At 37.1% G+C, this 17,161-nt stretch overlaps 1 protein-coding gene across 23 annotated transcripts in view; it reads left to right on the forward strand.

The window, feature by feature from the left end:
• The window catches only part of sox6 (SRY-box transcription factor 6), a 602,254-nt gene that overhangs the window by 570,612 nt on the left and 14,481 nt on the right, over positions 1–17,161 (forward strand). For 19 of the 23 annotated variants that reach the window (XM_059975754.1, XM_059975761.1, XM_059975763.1 and 16 more), the window contains 2 exons: positions 556–664; positions 13,563–13,796. In XM_059975754.1, the coding sequence (XP_059831737.1) occupies positions 556–664; positions 13,563–13,796 (343 nt within the window). The remainder of the gene's footprint in view (positions 1–555; positions 665–13,562; positions 13,797–17,161) is intronic. The other 4 variants (XM_059975750.1, XM_059975755.1, XM_059975756.1 and 1 more) reach the window with 1 other exon arrangement.

The following is a 17,161-nucleotide window of genomic DNA, read 5'->3' on the forward strand; positions in this document are numbered from 1 at the left end:
TCTTCTTATTATTATTTCTTTCTTTTTGTATTTGCAGTTTGTCTTTTTCAGATTGTCTAACCATCCCGTTAGGTGCGGTCTTTCATTGATTCTATTATGTTTCTTGGATTTACTGAGTAAGCCCACAAGAAAATGAATCTCAGAGTTGTATATGGTGGCATGCTGTCTACAGTATGTACTTTGATAATAAATTAAATTTGAACTTAGAACTTCGTGCAGTGCATAGCTCATTCTGGAGAAAAATCTGACACTACATCTTCAGCTCCCTGAGCTGCTATTTTATTGCATTAAATGTAAGCAGATCTGACATTTAATATTGTTTCATGCTTATGGAAACCACATCAACAGGGTTTTCCCTGTCCTGAAATACTGCAAGCTATTACATTATCTCATTTGAGTTAGAAACTAACTCAGAAGTAAAACACCAATTCATATGATTGAGAATACAGCAAGAATATGTATTAGACCGAACACTGGATGTAGATCCAGCAGCATTTATCTTACCAGGATTGACACACAGACAATCTAACAAAGCTATTGGTTCTTTTCGTACAGGAGCGGGTGCCCTTTGAGAATCTTGCACAGCCGCTGACAGGAAAATCAGGTGAAGATATGAAGGCTGGTCCAGGGGTCATTGACCTTACCAGGCCAGAAGATGCAGAAGGTGAGTGGGTGACCCTAAGACACAACAAAATCTTTGTTATTCAGTGAGTAGTCAAATAAAGTAAGTGTTAGATATACATTTTTTCTTCACTGTTCTATTTTGTCATGAAAATCGTCAACAGCTTATTGCAATTAGAAGTCCATTCATTGCTTCATCAAAAACATTTTTGAAAATTGTTATGATCAACAATCACAGTGTAATTCAGGTTTGAACATGTAAACTAAATAAATGTACTTCATTTGGTATATTTCTAGATGTGCCTAAGTGAAATCACATGTGTGCCATCTGATCTGATATAAGAAATTCGAATTATACTCCTCAAGACATTACCAAAGCACTTGCGGGATCTTGGAGTCAAGTATAGGCAGGCAGAAGATGCTTTTATTACTTTTCACTTTAACTCCAAAAAGAATCCAAGTGAATCTGGATTCTGACCCAAATAATGCCTCTATATTCCTAAATGATCCATTTGCCTACATGTTCTGGTTCATGGGATGCTAAACTCTGTACGTCTACAGCAATTTACAGGAATTGCTTTCTAGATGTTAAAATGCTAGTGAAGATTAATGTATTAGAGTTCTGTGGAAGTTATATATTGGGAATTTGACAGAGTGATTTTATGGCAAAGACAATGTTAACACTGCTAGACCCTTGTGGGAGTAATATATTTCTTGTGCAGTGGATAAATCTTACTGCATTTATCCACTGGACCACAACATGGAATTTAAAATATCCTTTAAAATTCCAAATACATTCTGAAATGATTCTAAGGTGGAAGGAAAGAAGAATATTTGGATCACTGGAATAAAAATGCATCGAGTTTTATATTCTTCTCAAATCTTTCCAATTCCACATATATTCCTCAAGAGAAATTTGCAATAACGTGCCAATTATAACATCATTTCCTTGATTTGTTTACTAAATGCTTGATATGGCCAATTGTAATCCTGAAATAGAATAGGTCTCGAGAAGGGGTTCCTGATCATTTTTATGCCATTGACCAATACCATTAAGGAAGGGGTCCATGGACCCCAAGTAGGAAACCCCTGGTCTAGAGGGAAGGATTCTTGGGACTATGCACATTTATAATTCATACTATATTTAGAAGGCAAGGCTTTAATTTAATTATGACATCTGAGATGGCGAATGGTTAAGCTGACAAAAATTAAATTTCTCGCATTTTTCCCACTAATAAGCAATTAGATTCTGAAGCTCAGCTGTGGAACATGATAAATACAAATGGATAAATGTCTTATCAATAAGTTCAAGGGAATCTACTAGTATCACTAGACCCCAACACAATTCCAAATGGGCAGCAACGAGAAGCAGTGTTTCTTGCATGCCAGCTTATCTTTCTCTAACCGTGTGGGTCTGACTGATACAGCAGGAGTAAGTACTGTTTGGCCCAGCTGCACCATTGGAGGTTCAAGTCTTAGAAATTACTGAGTTAGTAAATCATTCAGGGAAAGCACTGTCAGGATGATGGATGTCACAAATGATCACACACTGATTTCCCGTAGTGTTTTCACCCTGTTTCATTAGGTTTCACGCGAACCTCCTGAATCCTCTGCAGCGTTCCAGTAGCAAGATTCTAGTAGTAGCTCGGTGGCACAGCTGGCAGAGCATCCATCTCAGAGCTCCAGCAAGCTGAGCTCATTCCAGAGCTCCGGTGCTGTCTGTGTGGAGTTTGCATGTTTCTTCTGTGTAAATCTCAAAGATATGCAGTATGTTGGTCAGTTAACCAATATAAATAGCCCATAATGTGTAAATGGGTGGGGGACGGAGTTAAAGGGAAAATGGGGACAATGAAGTGAAATAGTGTGGGCTTGGTGTAAATGAGGGTTTGATGTTCAGCATGAACTCAGTGGGCTCATAGGCCGGTTCCTGTGCTTTTTGACTCTCTGTCCCTAGATGACAATAAAAGACATTATTAAAGTAATTCAGTAGAAACAATGCATCTGGGCAAGCTATTTCTTTTCTAATTAACCAATGGCTGCTCCATATTTACCCTGACTGGTGTTTCAGTCACTGACCAGTTCCCAGTCTGGTTTGTCTTGTGCCACCTTGCTGAATGTAAAGGTAACGGGGTGGAGGTTGAGAATGGAAAAGAGATAGTCTAGTTGGAGAGTTTGAAATACTTTCTTAAAGTTAGCGTGAAACTCAACAGTTGAACCCAGGAGCTATGTTAAGTTCTTCAGATGACTGCAATGCAATTACTCCACCCAACAGTTTTTCTGTCCCATTAAACCGGTGGATTAGTCCATTGATGAGTGCTGCAAAATATTTATCCTGTTCATCACTGTCTTACTTAAATCACCTGTTCTCATCATAAGGTACCTCAGGTCCAGTATCCTGAAGAAAAAGTATATTTACAGCTTTAAGGTTATTTTGAGGCGCAGAGCCAGATATTGTCTTTCTGATTCTCCTTTCACTGGTGTAAAAAAACAAAAACGTAGAGAATTTTAAAAAGTAAGACACTATATTTTGGCAGCCCAACCTTCTTATTGGTATAGAACAGTGAACATGAAACCACATCGCTGGCCTTGATGTGCTCAGCTCATGTGAGACCAGAGAATTATTAGCCTCTCCCTCTGGTAACAGTCTTTCTTTTTGTAAGAGTGCTGGTGTAAGCCATCTCCTTAGGTGGATATTAATAGCTTCATTACTCCCTCATCACAAGCACCAGTCCAACCCAACCACTAACAATGAGACCACCATTGTTAGCAGGTCTGTGCGGTAAAGACAATATTTGCTTTTGTGTTTTCAGGTTTTGCTCCTCTGATCGTTTTTATGTACCTGTTGGTAGAATTTGTTGCATTTTCAAATCCCTCTTTGTGCTTATGCCTGTGCTTTTTTCAATGTTTACACATGTTCACAACCCTCTGTCTAGTCTGTGACTCTCATGTGAATGTGTCTCCAGGTATGTCCTTCTTGAGACTTACTTCTTATGCCTTGTGCATATCTTTGTCTCTCTCACTCAGTCTCAGCGGAAAATAGTGCTGTCACTCAACCATTCATTTAACATCTCTCCTGATTTTCATCTCTGTTGAATCTAATACAGTCTGTCCACACTATTGATCAAAATTATTACCAGAGCATGAATTTGATAGATGTTTTTGAACTTTATACATTTTGCAGAGCATTCTTATTTTTGATCTGCGTCCAATCATCATTGTCATAATTTTCAAAACTCTTGTTAGTATTTTATCAAATTACTGTACATATTGGTTAGACAGCTGAGTAAAATATGCTACACATTCAGGGCAAACTCAAACTGTAATATAATCTGTTTTCTTCTTGCAGCATTTAGGTGTAAACTGTGGGGAGAGCTTGCATGACAAAAGCTGCATCTACTTTTGTGTTTCTCATCTGTAACTGCAAAGAGAAACAATTCCTCCCGTGCCAATATTTATCATGCATAAATATTTGCAACAGTTGCCATGGTAGTTTAGAAAAAAAGACAAGAAACAGTAAATGTTGAAAGTTACACCGGGAACAAGGATAAATATTTCTGGAGAAGAATTTAAACTTTAGATAGCGTGTAGGTGAAATTTTGGAAATGTTATCACACAGAGGGACTGTGGTCAGAATAGAAGAGTAACATTTTCCTTCATTTTCAGTCAACCATATGTCCCATGCATCAATTCATCCCACAACCATTAGGACTATTTTTTAACTGCTCAGATGTAAAACATTAGCAGATACCACAAAAGCTTCAGTGAGGTCTTTTGTTCTCTTCCATGTGGTAGGTTAGCAGGTCCTGTGTTGCTTGGGTCGCGTGTTTGCTTTAGCTTACACTGTCAGGAGGGGAGGGGATGGGAACACAAGAAATCTAAGCATGAAATAGACTAATCCAAACGTGGTTTTCAACAGTACTAGACAAATTTTGAAAGGGGCTGATTATCCATTACGATGGAATTGACTCCATATGGACTTGACAATAATAAGTCTATTTTATCCCCCAGTTTTCAATTGATGGTTCAAGTTTCCTCCTGTCTAAGAATTCATACAGAGGATAATCTTTAACATTCTCAATGATCATAGCTATTGATTCCACTTTAGAATACAAACTTGTGAAACCAAAAGGTTTCCCTTTTCATCTTAATGCTACAATGAGGGAATATTAATTTACTTAATTCAATGAGAATCTTGTTATTTGAAAACAAAGTGTTATCCCTTTCTTGGCCCGCCAAACAGCATGGATAAAGTATTACCTAAAGTGCTTTGTTACAACAGCATAATTGTTCCTTTGCTCGACAGAGCTACTCCCCTCTATGCCTGTCCTGAAGGTGCTGGCTCACATGGCGTTTACAGCTGTCAGCCAACCTCAGATGGTGTATCTTCGCAGTGAGTCTGGCTAATGAATAGTGGCAAGGTATTCAATTATGACCGCCATTGCATCCAGCCCTGGTTCAGTGCTCAGCCTGTAATTTTTCCACAAGCACGCACACTTTTGTTTAGGGGTCACTGGGCAACAATTAAGACAAGGAACTCTAGCTGATTTTGTTTCCTCCTCCTTCCCAGTTACGATGATTTGGTACCACCCGGGTGGAGACAAACTAACTTAGTATGAATCAGGGATCAGAAGTGGAACCTGACTATTCATGGGTCAGTTTGACTTTGGATGGTTAATTTAATAGCTGAGCTTTCTATTTGACAATTTTAATATGCTTTTGACATAAGGAAGTGACCCTTGAAAACAGTGAATGTCAAAATAGAACCAAATTATCAATTACTATTACACAAAGATCCCAAGTTAATTGTGTAAGGAACAGTTAGCTACCTTTCAAATGCATGCAAACTGTTTGAAAAATCCACCGTTAATTAATCAATATTTTAATTCCCAATTACTACATTTTTGTCACCTCCAAATGCAATATTATGATTCAATTTAAAAGCTGATTAAGCACATTTCTGTGGATTTTGTTAAAGACTACAATCTAAAAGCTTTTGAGAAATAAATCCTTAATTCAGAATGTAAATAAATAACATCAATTGGTCTTTGGCTCCAAGGTAAATTATACTGATGCATTGTAAATGATATATTGTCACTTAAAAGGAATACTATTACTTTTATTGGACCCTGCAGCTATAATTTGAGAGGGTTACAAATCAAACGTTCACAACATATTGTTCAAAGTGAATCATAGGGAAAAGAAACTGTGCTGTGATTTTCTTATACAGCAAACTTTCAATACTGAAGTAGATGGAGAAGAATTAGGTGTCAGATCAGAAAACTGTTCATGAATTAAGCTGCCTCATAAAGCCTTGCATAGTTTGAAAAGGAGAATGTACACTGCTAAATGGAAACCAAGAAAATGAATGCTCTTTCACCTTTTTATTTGTGAGTTGTGGATACTTTGTGGGCATGGATGACATTTATGTCCTCTTCCCAGTTACTCTTGAGAAGGTATTTTTTGGACTTACAGCAAGAAAGTCAGAAGGAGAAAAGAGGGTTGGCATTCTTTGCTAGTGGGGTGTAGTGAAGATTTGTTACTATGACTCAACAGAGAACTGGTGAGATCACACTTGTAGTAATGTGGGCAGTTCTGGCCCCCTTCTTTAAGAGAGATATGCACCAATAAGCATCAAAGGTTCACTAGATTGATATCTTGAGGAAAGATCAAGCAGGCTTTGGCTATACTCTTTAGCTCTGGGGAATAAGGTGACCATGTTGAAACATTTGACTGAAGGGCTTTATCAGGGGAGGTGTTGTGGAAGAGTCTAAAGCTAATTGGGCATAGTCTCAATTAAATGTTTGGTTCTTAAGACTGAGGTGAGGAGGAATTTCTTCTTCCAGAGATTTTTGAACATTTAGACTTCGCCACCCAAATATATATTCAATGCTGTAATAGACTTTTGGGGACAATCAGACACTATGATATTGAGGCTAAAAAGTGGATCTTATTGATTGAAAGAGTGGGCTGAAAGGATTGCATGGCCTCTCCCTGCATTTCCTTCTTATGTTCTTCTGTCTTAGGAACCACCTTCTTAACTGATGTATCCTGTTTGATGAACATACCCACTGTTAGGTTCGTGGTTTTTAGCCCAGTAATGATACATATGTTTGCATGTTAGGATGGTATGTAACTTCAGGGGGGGATCTGGAGATACATAGTATGGTGCTGCTCCAATTCTTCTTTTTCAATGAAGATTGTTGGTGTGAGAACAACAAGCAGTCTGAAAGAGGAACTCAACAAGCTGAGCACCAGCTTTAGCAGAAAAGAAGTGTCAATGTTTCAAGCTAAAATCCTGCATCAGGACAGTCCTGACCAGATGCTGCTCAACAAACTGCCTCCGGTAGATCTGTTTGTTCCAGCATCTGCAGTCCCTTGTGTTTCCTTATGGATTTGAGAGTTGCTTTTGAAGTAACCTTGACTTGTTGTTCTCCACATGTTGTAAGTGGCACACAATACAACCACAATGGAGAGGGTGGAATTAATGATGGAAGGTAGTCAAGCAAGCAGGCTTCTTTGCTCGAGATGGGGTTCAAGTTTCATTGATTCTTGGAGCTACATGAATCCAGGCAGGATGGATGATACTCCATCGATATGGTGCATATTGAAGATGTCTCCACATCTGTTACAGTTCTTGATGAGTGTCTTGGATTGCCCATGATTTCTCAAAGAGATTTCATGTTGTTAAATGGCTCTTGTTGTAATTTTCTTGAACTTTTTAAATTGAATTCGAAAAACAGGAGTTAAAATGCTCCTTAAGATCTCTATCACTAGAAAAGAACCATATGTCCTTTTAGAATTTTCAACATTAATTTGAAGTTTTGAGCTTAAGTTCTACTGTATATTCACATGGAAGTTGATTCATGCTTTCTCCTGACAAAGAATAATGCAATATAATTCTGTGTTATTGGCTTATTCTACTTTAACGTGAATTTCAGTGTGAAAAATATCTGCAGCATAACCACAGCAATGAGAAAAGGTCACTAGTATTCCAAAACTTAGATTAAAACATTCTCTTGAAAGTATGTTTGTTTATATTCTTTAAATTTCCCTCTTCTCTCATTACATTGTTTCCTGAAGCTGAACAGACAATGTTTGTGTGAGCGTTAATTCTTTTCAGGAGCCCATTTCATATAGTGAATTCCTTTGTGACAGCTTGTCTGCTGTGGCACAAAGGCATAGTCGAAGATCAAGTGAAGAGTTCTGGCGTTTAGCTGCATATCTCACTTCAAGTGTGGGCCTGCTTTAGACAGGTGTGATTAGGAACTGTACTTTTAAGGACATTTATATTTGTGATCCAAGAGAAGAGCTATTCAGAAAAGAAACAATGTTCAGTAAACACATGTTGTAAATCAAGTTCTAAAATGTGTTCTGCTTGCAAGACTTACCAAATGGATAATATGCATATCAAGTATCCTTATTTACATATAGGCTTGAATTGAAAATTCCCAATACCTAACCCTAGGTTATGACCAATTTGTGCCTATCAGTGGACCCCTCACTCACTTACACCCTATGAAAATATAAAGCTAATTCCCTGTAATCTCATTTATGTTCAGTCAAATAAGTATAACACAGTTATCAAAAAGATTTGTTTTAAGCAATGTATTTCACGACAAACGTTAGTAGTAATAAACCTGATTCTGATTCTTAGAATGGCTTTCCTTACACAATGTAACTCGAGCAATAACTTTTTATTTATTGTGAGTTATTTCTCAATAGATACATAGTCGGCATCAGCACAATTTTTAAGTTTCCGTTGGAAATCCTGATGTTTTTCATCAACTTGGCAAAGATCAAATCAAACACTCACAGAAAATTATTTTTAACATTGTAGCAGTGATAGATACTTCTTTATGACTTTTTAAAAGATTGTCGTCTAGTTTCAGCATTTGGGTTTAAGCGATAAAACTTGATTTTGAAAGTGGACAGCAATGTTCTGTCATTGTAATCATTATTAAATCTGCGTTAGTGTTTTCCGTCCAACTTTAACCACTCTTTATAAAAGCATTATGTTTAGACCTGTTTGGATGAAACCCTGGCCACCATTTTAATGTTTTTTTTGTTGAAATAGAACTGAAAGGAATTTAATGCAGCTTGTGATTGCTATAGACCCTACTACAGCAGAGCAAAATTTCAATTCTTTGTGAGTTTTGGCATGTTCCATGTAATTCAAGTCAGTTGATTGCCGATATCTCTGTTTCTTGACCATTCTAAAAGTATTGTGGAAGCAGTTTCACATTTCTCTACACATACTTTCCTCTCTATTATTCATCTTGAATGGTTTGCTGAAAGTAATTTACCACAGTCATGGACACAGCACTCAAGGGGTTAAAAATTGTTAGAACAACTGGAGTCTGGCAATTACAAAGTGATTGAATAGTTTTAGATATCACAGGCACGCATGTGACTGTAGATAATATAGACATGTCAGTACACACTGCAGGAGGGTGTAAACCCAACTTCAAATACCTTTCTACTGCTTATTTAATCAAGGACAATATATCTAAACTCCTACAATAGAATTTTCCATTTACATTCAAATTTACTTGGAATCTAAAAGGATTCATTGCCAAGTTATCTTTAAATATCTGTTGATCATGGTGTTTTGTCTGCAATGGTCATGAGCTGTTTGAATGTTAGCTATTATTTGAAAGCCTATGATCTGAAATAGTGCACTACTGAGAATTCTTTCCTCTAGTAAAGATAAGTCCAAAAGGTGGATGATAAACACCTTAAAACCTATTGCTTTGTTTCTATTTGCTCTTCTTTATGTTGAACTACACAGAAAAAAAGTATTTTCTGCATATTTCCTAACTTTCTGCCTATTGGTCATTTCCTGTTTCATTTCAACATAAGGTAGTATCATTTTCCAGGCTATATTACATGTCATTAGTACGCAAAGTAACTTACCAACAGAAATTGGATGAAAAGGTTATGATTTACAACCCTCTATTAAACAAAGCATACAACATACTGAAAGAGTAAGTTGAGGAGTATTAAAGTTCTGCTCTGGGAAATTTTTGTAGTCTTTTATCTATATTCCCACCTCAATCCCCTCACCTCACATGTGTTTCAATGTATTAAAAATCACATTACCAGAGGCGACAAGCACAGTCCAAAGCATCTGTGCGCTGCTAACTTCAAGTCACAAATGTCTAAGTCTGTGACTTGTCATGGATGCTGCCACTGCCCGTGGCAAACCCCCCTTCCCACTCCCCTTGGCACTAACACAGCCCCATCCATGTGTAATGAAGTCTCCATCTGGAGACCCCGGTGTTTTTGCCTTCCTTACTTGGCACGATTGCCAAAGAGAAATTGCAAGTTAGTTCATTTGTTTTCATTAATGTTATTTGCACGTTCTTTATTTTTCTCAAACATTGATCCTGTTACTGTGAATTTGAATTTTACAGATTAAGAAAACTGTTAAAGAAATTTCCCTTCTTTGACAAGAATCTGTGGTCAGCATATCTTCCACCAAGGACAGTTGTTTCAGGGCAGGATATCCTTAGTAATATGGGAAGCATTGTTAGACTTCTTTGGTCACCGAAGATCAGATAGTTCAGCCTTCCATATTCTAACATATTGTCCAGTTCTTGGCACTACACCTCAGGAAATCTACACAAAAAACTTTAAAGTGGGTGTAGAAGAGATTTATCAAAATGATTCCAGAGATGAGGGCCATCACGTATGTGGATAAACTGAAGAAGCTGAGGATGTGACGAGATCTAATGGAATAGTTTATCATCAGAAAGTTTACATACATATTGGACGGGATGAATCAGAACCAGCAGATGCAGAATGAAAATGATTGGCAAAGTAACCAAAAGTGGAACCATGAATACAGTTTTGCATGTCAGATGGTTAGGATCTGAAAAGCTGTACAAGGGGAAATAGTAGAGGCAGTTTCAATTGTTAAGTTCAAAAGGGAGGTGGATAAGTATATGAAGGGAAGGATTTATAAGGCCAGGCGGAGAGGTAAGGAGAGTGGGATTACATTTATTACTTTTAGGTAGAACTGATGGGCTGAATGGCCTACTGCTTTCCAGTAACTATTCTGTGATTCTCAGGGTGTTATAGTTGGCTTTGGGTGAAAAAGGATTGAGTGCTTTCCTGCTGTATGTGATGAATAAACTCTTGGGCTGGAAGCCTGAGAAGTGTTTGTTTATCATCCCCAGGATTTTGACCAGAGAAGGCTGAGTACACTCTTCTTTACTTACATAAAGGGTGAGTGTGACTGAGCAGTAATGATAGAGTTTAAATCTACTAATTTAACTTTGCTGATCGGCAGAGAGGTTATCTCTTGTCTTGGCCAATAGTTATTCCTCTACACTTTGGTATTTACATAGAAGATATCTTTAATCATCCAGGTTATCTGGTCAATATCATGTTGCCGGTTGTAGGAGCTTGTAGTGGAAAAATTACCACAATATCTATCCATTAAAGCACTTCATTAGTTGTTAAGAGCTTTGGGTCTTCCTGAGGTTCTGAAAAGCATAAGTCCAACACTCCCTCTTTGTTTCTCCTGGCTTTAATCTTTCTCTGCATTCCTCTGGTCATTTGATTTTATTTAGGCAGCAGATCAGCAAACATTCAAAGTTCCATTGATACTGTTTCTCCAGCTCTCTGCAGATCTTCTGCACAATTCTGCAAAGGCCATCAGGAGGACAACTGATTAGTGAGTTGTAATCTGTGAATCAGTGAATCGCAGAGGCTGTTTGTCCAGTGTAATGCTTGGCGGTGGGGGAGGGTGGGTTATAGAGTTTGTGGATGGTGACAGAATTTGGAGGATTACAGTGCATGCAGTTAGAGACAAAGAATCTTCTGACACATTGAGCTGTTGGAGCTCAATTCATTCCTTAACTATTGAGATCACTGAACTCAGAATTCTGGCCACTGATCCAGCAAATGTGATTGAGATTCTCACCTTGCCTTTGGAGTTCAGAAAATAAATCTGGACCTTAAAAAGAATGACTAGTTTTAGAAATGGTGTGACCTCAAAAGTATACAGATATATAAAGTCCAATATCCTTCAGTGAACAAAGTCTTTCCCACAGTCTAACCTATATGTGACTCCAGACACACGAAGATGATTGAGACTCAAAGGTCTTCTCAGCTTAGGGTCAATTATAGATGGAAAATAAATAAATGTTGACCATATCCAAAGAATAAATAAATTTTTAAAATTCCAGTACACAGCAATAAATACTGCATCCTCCCATTTCATCATTATTATGAGTACTAACATTCAAAGTAAAATAAAAACAATGGGCAGACATTATAATTATATCTATGATATGCAATACCTTAAATTGTATTTGTTTGTAATAGCCTTGAACTGCGGTTCAGAGAATTTTTTTTTGAGTATATGCTTCCATGATGGTGCCTCATTCACTGGGAGCACAGGTTACGACCTAGAACACATGCTCCACATGACTGTGTCTACTAAAATCATTGGGTGGGAAATGGTGATGATCATGTTCCTTATCTTTCTGATATGCTTTGCTGACAGATATAGGTCTAGGAAAAGATCTCAAAATCATAACATTATTTCTTTAGAAATGAGAAAATCTGCAGATGCTGGAAATCCAAACAACTCACACAAAATGCTGGAGGAACTCAGCAGGCCAGGCCTGCTGAAGGTTCTTGCCCCAAAATGTTGACTGCACTCCTTTCCTTAGATGCTGCCTGGCCCGCTGAGTTCCTCCAGCGTTTTGTGTATGATGCTTACATTATTTCTTTACTGCAGCATTTAGTCGAGGATAGTTTCAGAATTTAGTATGCCTTCGGTTCTCTATGCTCTCTGTTTTTACTTTGACCTCAGTTGATCTCTTGTATGTGGTAATGAATAATGGATTATAATCACACATTGCATCATTGCAATTAAAACTTGTGGATTTAGAACTAGAATGTCGAAGCCATTGTTATTCTAAGTCAGTAATTGTTGATATGTGAGGTAACATAGGAACATTACAGCAAATCCCTTTTTCCTTATCAATGATAAACACTTACAAACATGTCACATATCAAGTATCATAATGAAAAAAGAAAACCCCAAACTCTTCACCACCTCCAATCGCCTTCTCCCCCCCCCCCCCACCCACGTCAGCTTTCCATAGAGAGGGAGACGCGGTGACACGACTGGACAGATAGAGCAAGAATGGTTATTTAACACTAAGACAGGATTTATTGACTTCTGTGCATAATGAAAAGTATTAAAAATGTTCATTCCAGCTTAGCTGAAAGCAGCTGTCCTGGCATTGCAATCTTTGCTTGTGAAACATGGTTAGGCTTACAAACCTGAAGGAGCAACTTCATTAGATTAGAGAGCCTTTTGAATTAGTGTCAAGAATGCAGCAATTTAACATCGAGCTGAACCTGAACTTGCAGCTTGCTCTAGCTCATCAAACTGTCAGTCAGTAATACTCAGTCCTGACACACTGAACAATATACTAGTGCCAAAACCGATCTAAATGTTCATTTTCCAAGGGCCCCACCGTACACGGAACAATGTACTTAACTACCTAAAGGTGGCAGGAACCTGATGGTTCAACATATTATGAAATGGAAGACTAAAGTTTGCACATTTATGTATGCACACTAGAATATTTATTCTGTTAAAAGAGTGTCAATCAGAAAGCAATAGCACTGGGGATATCATAAATTTCTAAACTGATCCTGAGGAACAGACACTAGCTGTCATGTTTGAACTAGCATTTCACTGCTGGGGTAATGGATGCCTTCATCTGGCCCAGCAGTCATCAGATTGCCCTGTGTTGATGGATACTGTCAGCTGAATGCTACACTAGATTTCACTGCACAATAAACACGGCTTTCTGAGTCCATGCAAACTGAAATCAATTTATCCTGTATGCTTGGTGCATGCTAAATGAAATTAATGTACTGTGTTGCTCTCTTTTCTTCCTGCTCCGGTGTTTCAGGGAGTAAGGCAATGAATGGGTCTCCAGCTAAACTACAGCAGTATTATTGTTGGCCAACAGGAAGCACTACAGTGACGGAGGCACGGGTCTACAGAGAAACCAGGGGTCGCAGCAACAACGAGCCGCATATCAAACGGCCAATGAACGCTTTCATGGTGTGGGCGAAGGATGAGCGCAGGAAGATACTGCAAGCATTTCCGGATATGCATAACTCAAACATCAGCAAAATTTTGGGTGAGTGGTCAGTGGAAGGTTTTTACACAATAATTTTGATACCGTTTATTTTCTGGCTTTGACTACATATTGCCAAGTCTATATCAATTCAAGATATTTTGACACAAGCCCGAAGCATCGATATGTGGAGTAAAATCTGTGTGAGAATCCCAATACGTAACTCCAAGAAACTTTATCCAGGAATATAGAAAACTTACCTTTATGTATAGCTATTTAGCATTTTGTTGTGCATCTCAAGAATAAGTGCAATTATTCTATCCAACTAAGCAAACATGGTACCCTTCCAATGAAAATCATGCCATTATTCCCAGAGTGCCTGTACAGTCTTATGCAGGTCGTGCAGGGTTGGGCTTCTGCAAGAGTTCCATCATCTATCTATAAAACCCATTGAATCCCTCAAAGTCTAAAATGCTGAAATTGTCCAGTTCTTCTCAAAGTTTTACTTAATTATTTTTTCTGAGTCAGGTAATTCAGCAGAAAAAAAACCAAAGGACTTAAGGCAAGTGAAACAGGATGAAAAGAAAATAATCTTTCTAGTTTCAATGGATGCAGAAAGGAAATGCCTTTCATTTGAACAAAATATTAATTGGTATGCATTAAACATTTTGTTTCAGTGAAATGAGTCAAAAATAAAAGGATCTTAAGAAATAAATGGAAAATAGTGACAAATTGGTTTAGAATTGATATCAGGAAGAAATTTGTTCACTCAATATGTAAAGCTTAACAATAATCTATAAATGCAAAATAATAAAAACAAACAGAATATCATATAAGTTTTTGTTAACTATTTGCACTGGCATTTTTGCATTTGCCGTGGTGTATGGTAGCAAGGCCAGTCGGTGAAAATGTCTTCATAGGCTAATTGATGTAATTTGTGTTACATTGCGTGAGTGAAGAACGTTGCTGACAAATTGAAATATGTTTGCTTTAGATCTTCTTTTACACAGTACCAGTGTTGATTACCATAGTCTTTGGGGTTGATATTTTTCCAGAGCCTGTACACATACTAACCACAGCACAAACACTCCCCCACCCCCCACGAACCAGTTCCCAGCAGTCTGAATCTTATTGTAAATCAACATTGGAGTTAAATATCAACTGATTCCTGCACATTGATTACTGTCCTTTGTTCATAAGCTCTTTAATTAACTAATAAGTGCTGGAGGATTTGTTTTGTAATTTTGGAGTTTGATTACGTTGGTACAATTGAAAAGGCTGCATTTTACAAAACTGTATTTTCCCCACTGAATCAGCCTGTACTCCTTGTCCAGCCACAGACTAAAATATGCATCTTATGACAAGATGGTTAGGTGAAATCTTGGGTGAGAGTATTGTTTGGTTTAATGAGTGGACATAAAAGGGATTGTTATTCTGAATGGTATTTAGATTCAGAAACACAGGCATTCACACAGTCTAAAGCACTTTTAATAGAAATGAATAGTGATCATAGAAAGCAATCAAATCTCCAGACACTTGGATTATCCTGTCTTTGACAAGAAGGTTTGCATTTGAAATATTTTTGTTGTGAAAACAAGTGTTGTGAATAGCTGAGATGGATACCAGCTGAAGCGGAAGGGCATCACTGTGGGGAGCGTGAGCCGGACGTTAGCGCAGTATTGTGTCCCACTGACAAAGCTGGTAGTATTGCCTGTGATTTCAAAAAAAACAAATTCCCTATGCGGCCTCTGCCAGATCAGCTGTTTATTATCAGTGAGGGGAATATAAACACAATTCGAAGGGTCAGGTAGTATTGAGAAGCAGATGCATTTGTTTGCCAGGTTGCAGATGGACACCACCAGTTTTGAATTTACAGCTTTTCTTATAATAATAATATGTACAGTTTGTGTTCTTCTCTCATTCATCCATTTAGCATGCTCTGTAATGGAGTGAGCTACCCCTCATAGAAAGATCATGATTGCTATTTGTGCATCATTGAAATAATTTAATTAAATGCAGATTGACTATCACCTTTACCAGACCTGAAACTCCACTGGTAGTGAAGAGGAATCATGAAATGGTTAAACAAAATGAATACATTGTTTTCTTCTTTAAAGAAGTAAATTACATATTTATCTCTTTTACACATTTGTGAGCTATAAACATTTACTGTGCTGACTCACTGATAGTTAACAGTGACTTACTTAATGAATATGTTTTTAAATATTCAAATTCCTCTGAAAATTTGATATATTTTGGATTTATTTCATATCTGTAATAATTATTTGAAGATAATGTCAATTTCATTCAATTGGAAATTTATCATTTTAGCTGTGTCTTTTAATATTTTAATTTTCAAATTTATTAATAAAGTAACCATAACACAAAGTAGGGAATTATACCCATAGTAAATTGCTTTTACATGCAGATTGCTGAGATATGGCTGGCTGAAAAAATGAATACCACACACTTCTGCTAAATGATGGATTTATGCTTTGAAATGATGGTGTGGAATGTTAGAACATGGAGACTCATGTTAATTGCTGTCACTGCAGTTCTGAAATTAATATTGAATATTTCTGTTTAATTAAATAATGCAGGCATTCCAGAATATTTAATTACTGTACAGTGGTGTATTAAAACTATGAAATTAGCACAACATTTAAATATTGTGATAAAATCTTACTTTATAAAAGTTTTCTAAAACATTCAAATGCTAGCTCCATCGACATAGTTCTCTATGTTAACTTTTTAGCAGAGGCTTCTTCACAAAATTTGTATCTTAAATAATGTTTTGACAAAGTTTGAGTGCCAAAACTCTTTAAAACTTTTAAGACAATAATCATCTAAATAAATTCCTAGTCATTCCCAATGTTGGATTCTGGTGTTCTAATCTAAGGCTCTTGCTGAAGTGAGGAAAAGCATGTTGCTTTATCGTCCTTTTATTAAGCTTTGATAGAACAAAGGAAAGTTGAACAGTCATAAAAATCTACTAAGTGAAGGGAATGCTAAGATTAAGATGGCGCTGCTTTCTGGTTAGCCATTTTATACTCATAGAGGTAAGGAAAATTTCATTCAAAATTGTAGATAAGAGTCAACCAATGAGAAAGGACTTATTCAACACTGCAGTAGCAAATTAACCATTGAGAATGCACTGATTCAAGTAATGCAGAACAAAGAAGTTTCCAGAATTATATTTTGTATAGTCACTAGAGGGCTATTAAGCTGTCATGTGCATATAACAACTGCTTAAAATATAAGCTGAAAATTAATTGTTAAACTGCAAAGAAAGTAACAATTAAACACTCTGATCTCCAGTTAAGTCATTTTCCTTTATCTGTAATTGTTCCACGTTCCTGATTGAGTAAGTTTAAAAATCCTAATTCAAAATTCAAAAGCAAAATACCATTTAGAAGCATTTAAAAGCC

Source organism: Hypanus sabinus, chromosome 7 (assembly GCF_030144855.1).
Source record: "Hypanus sabinus isolate sHypSab1 chromosome 7, sHypSab1.hap1, whole genome shotgun sequence".
NCBI lineage: Eukaryota > Metazoa > Chordata > Chondrichthyes > Myliobatiformes > Dasyatidae > Hypanus > Hypanus sabinus.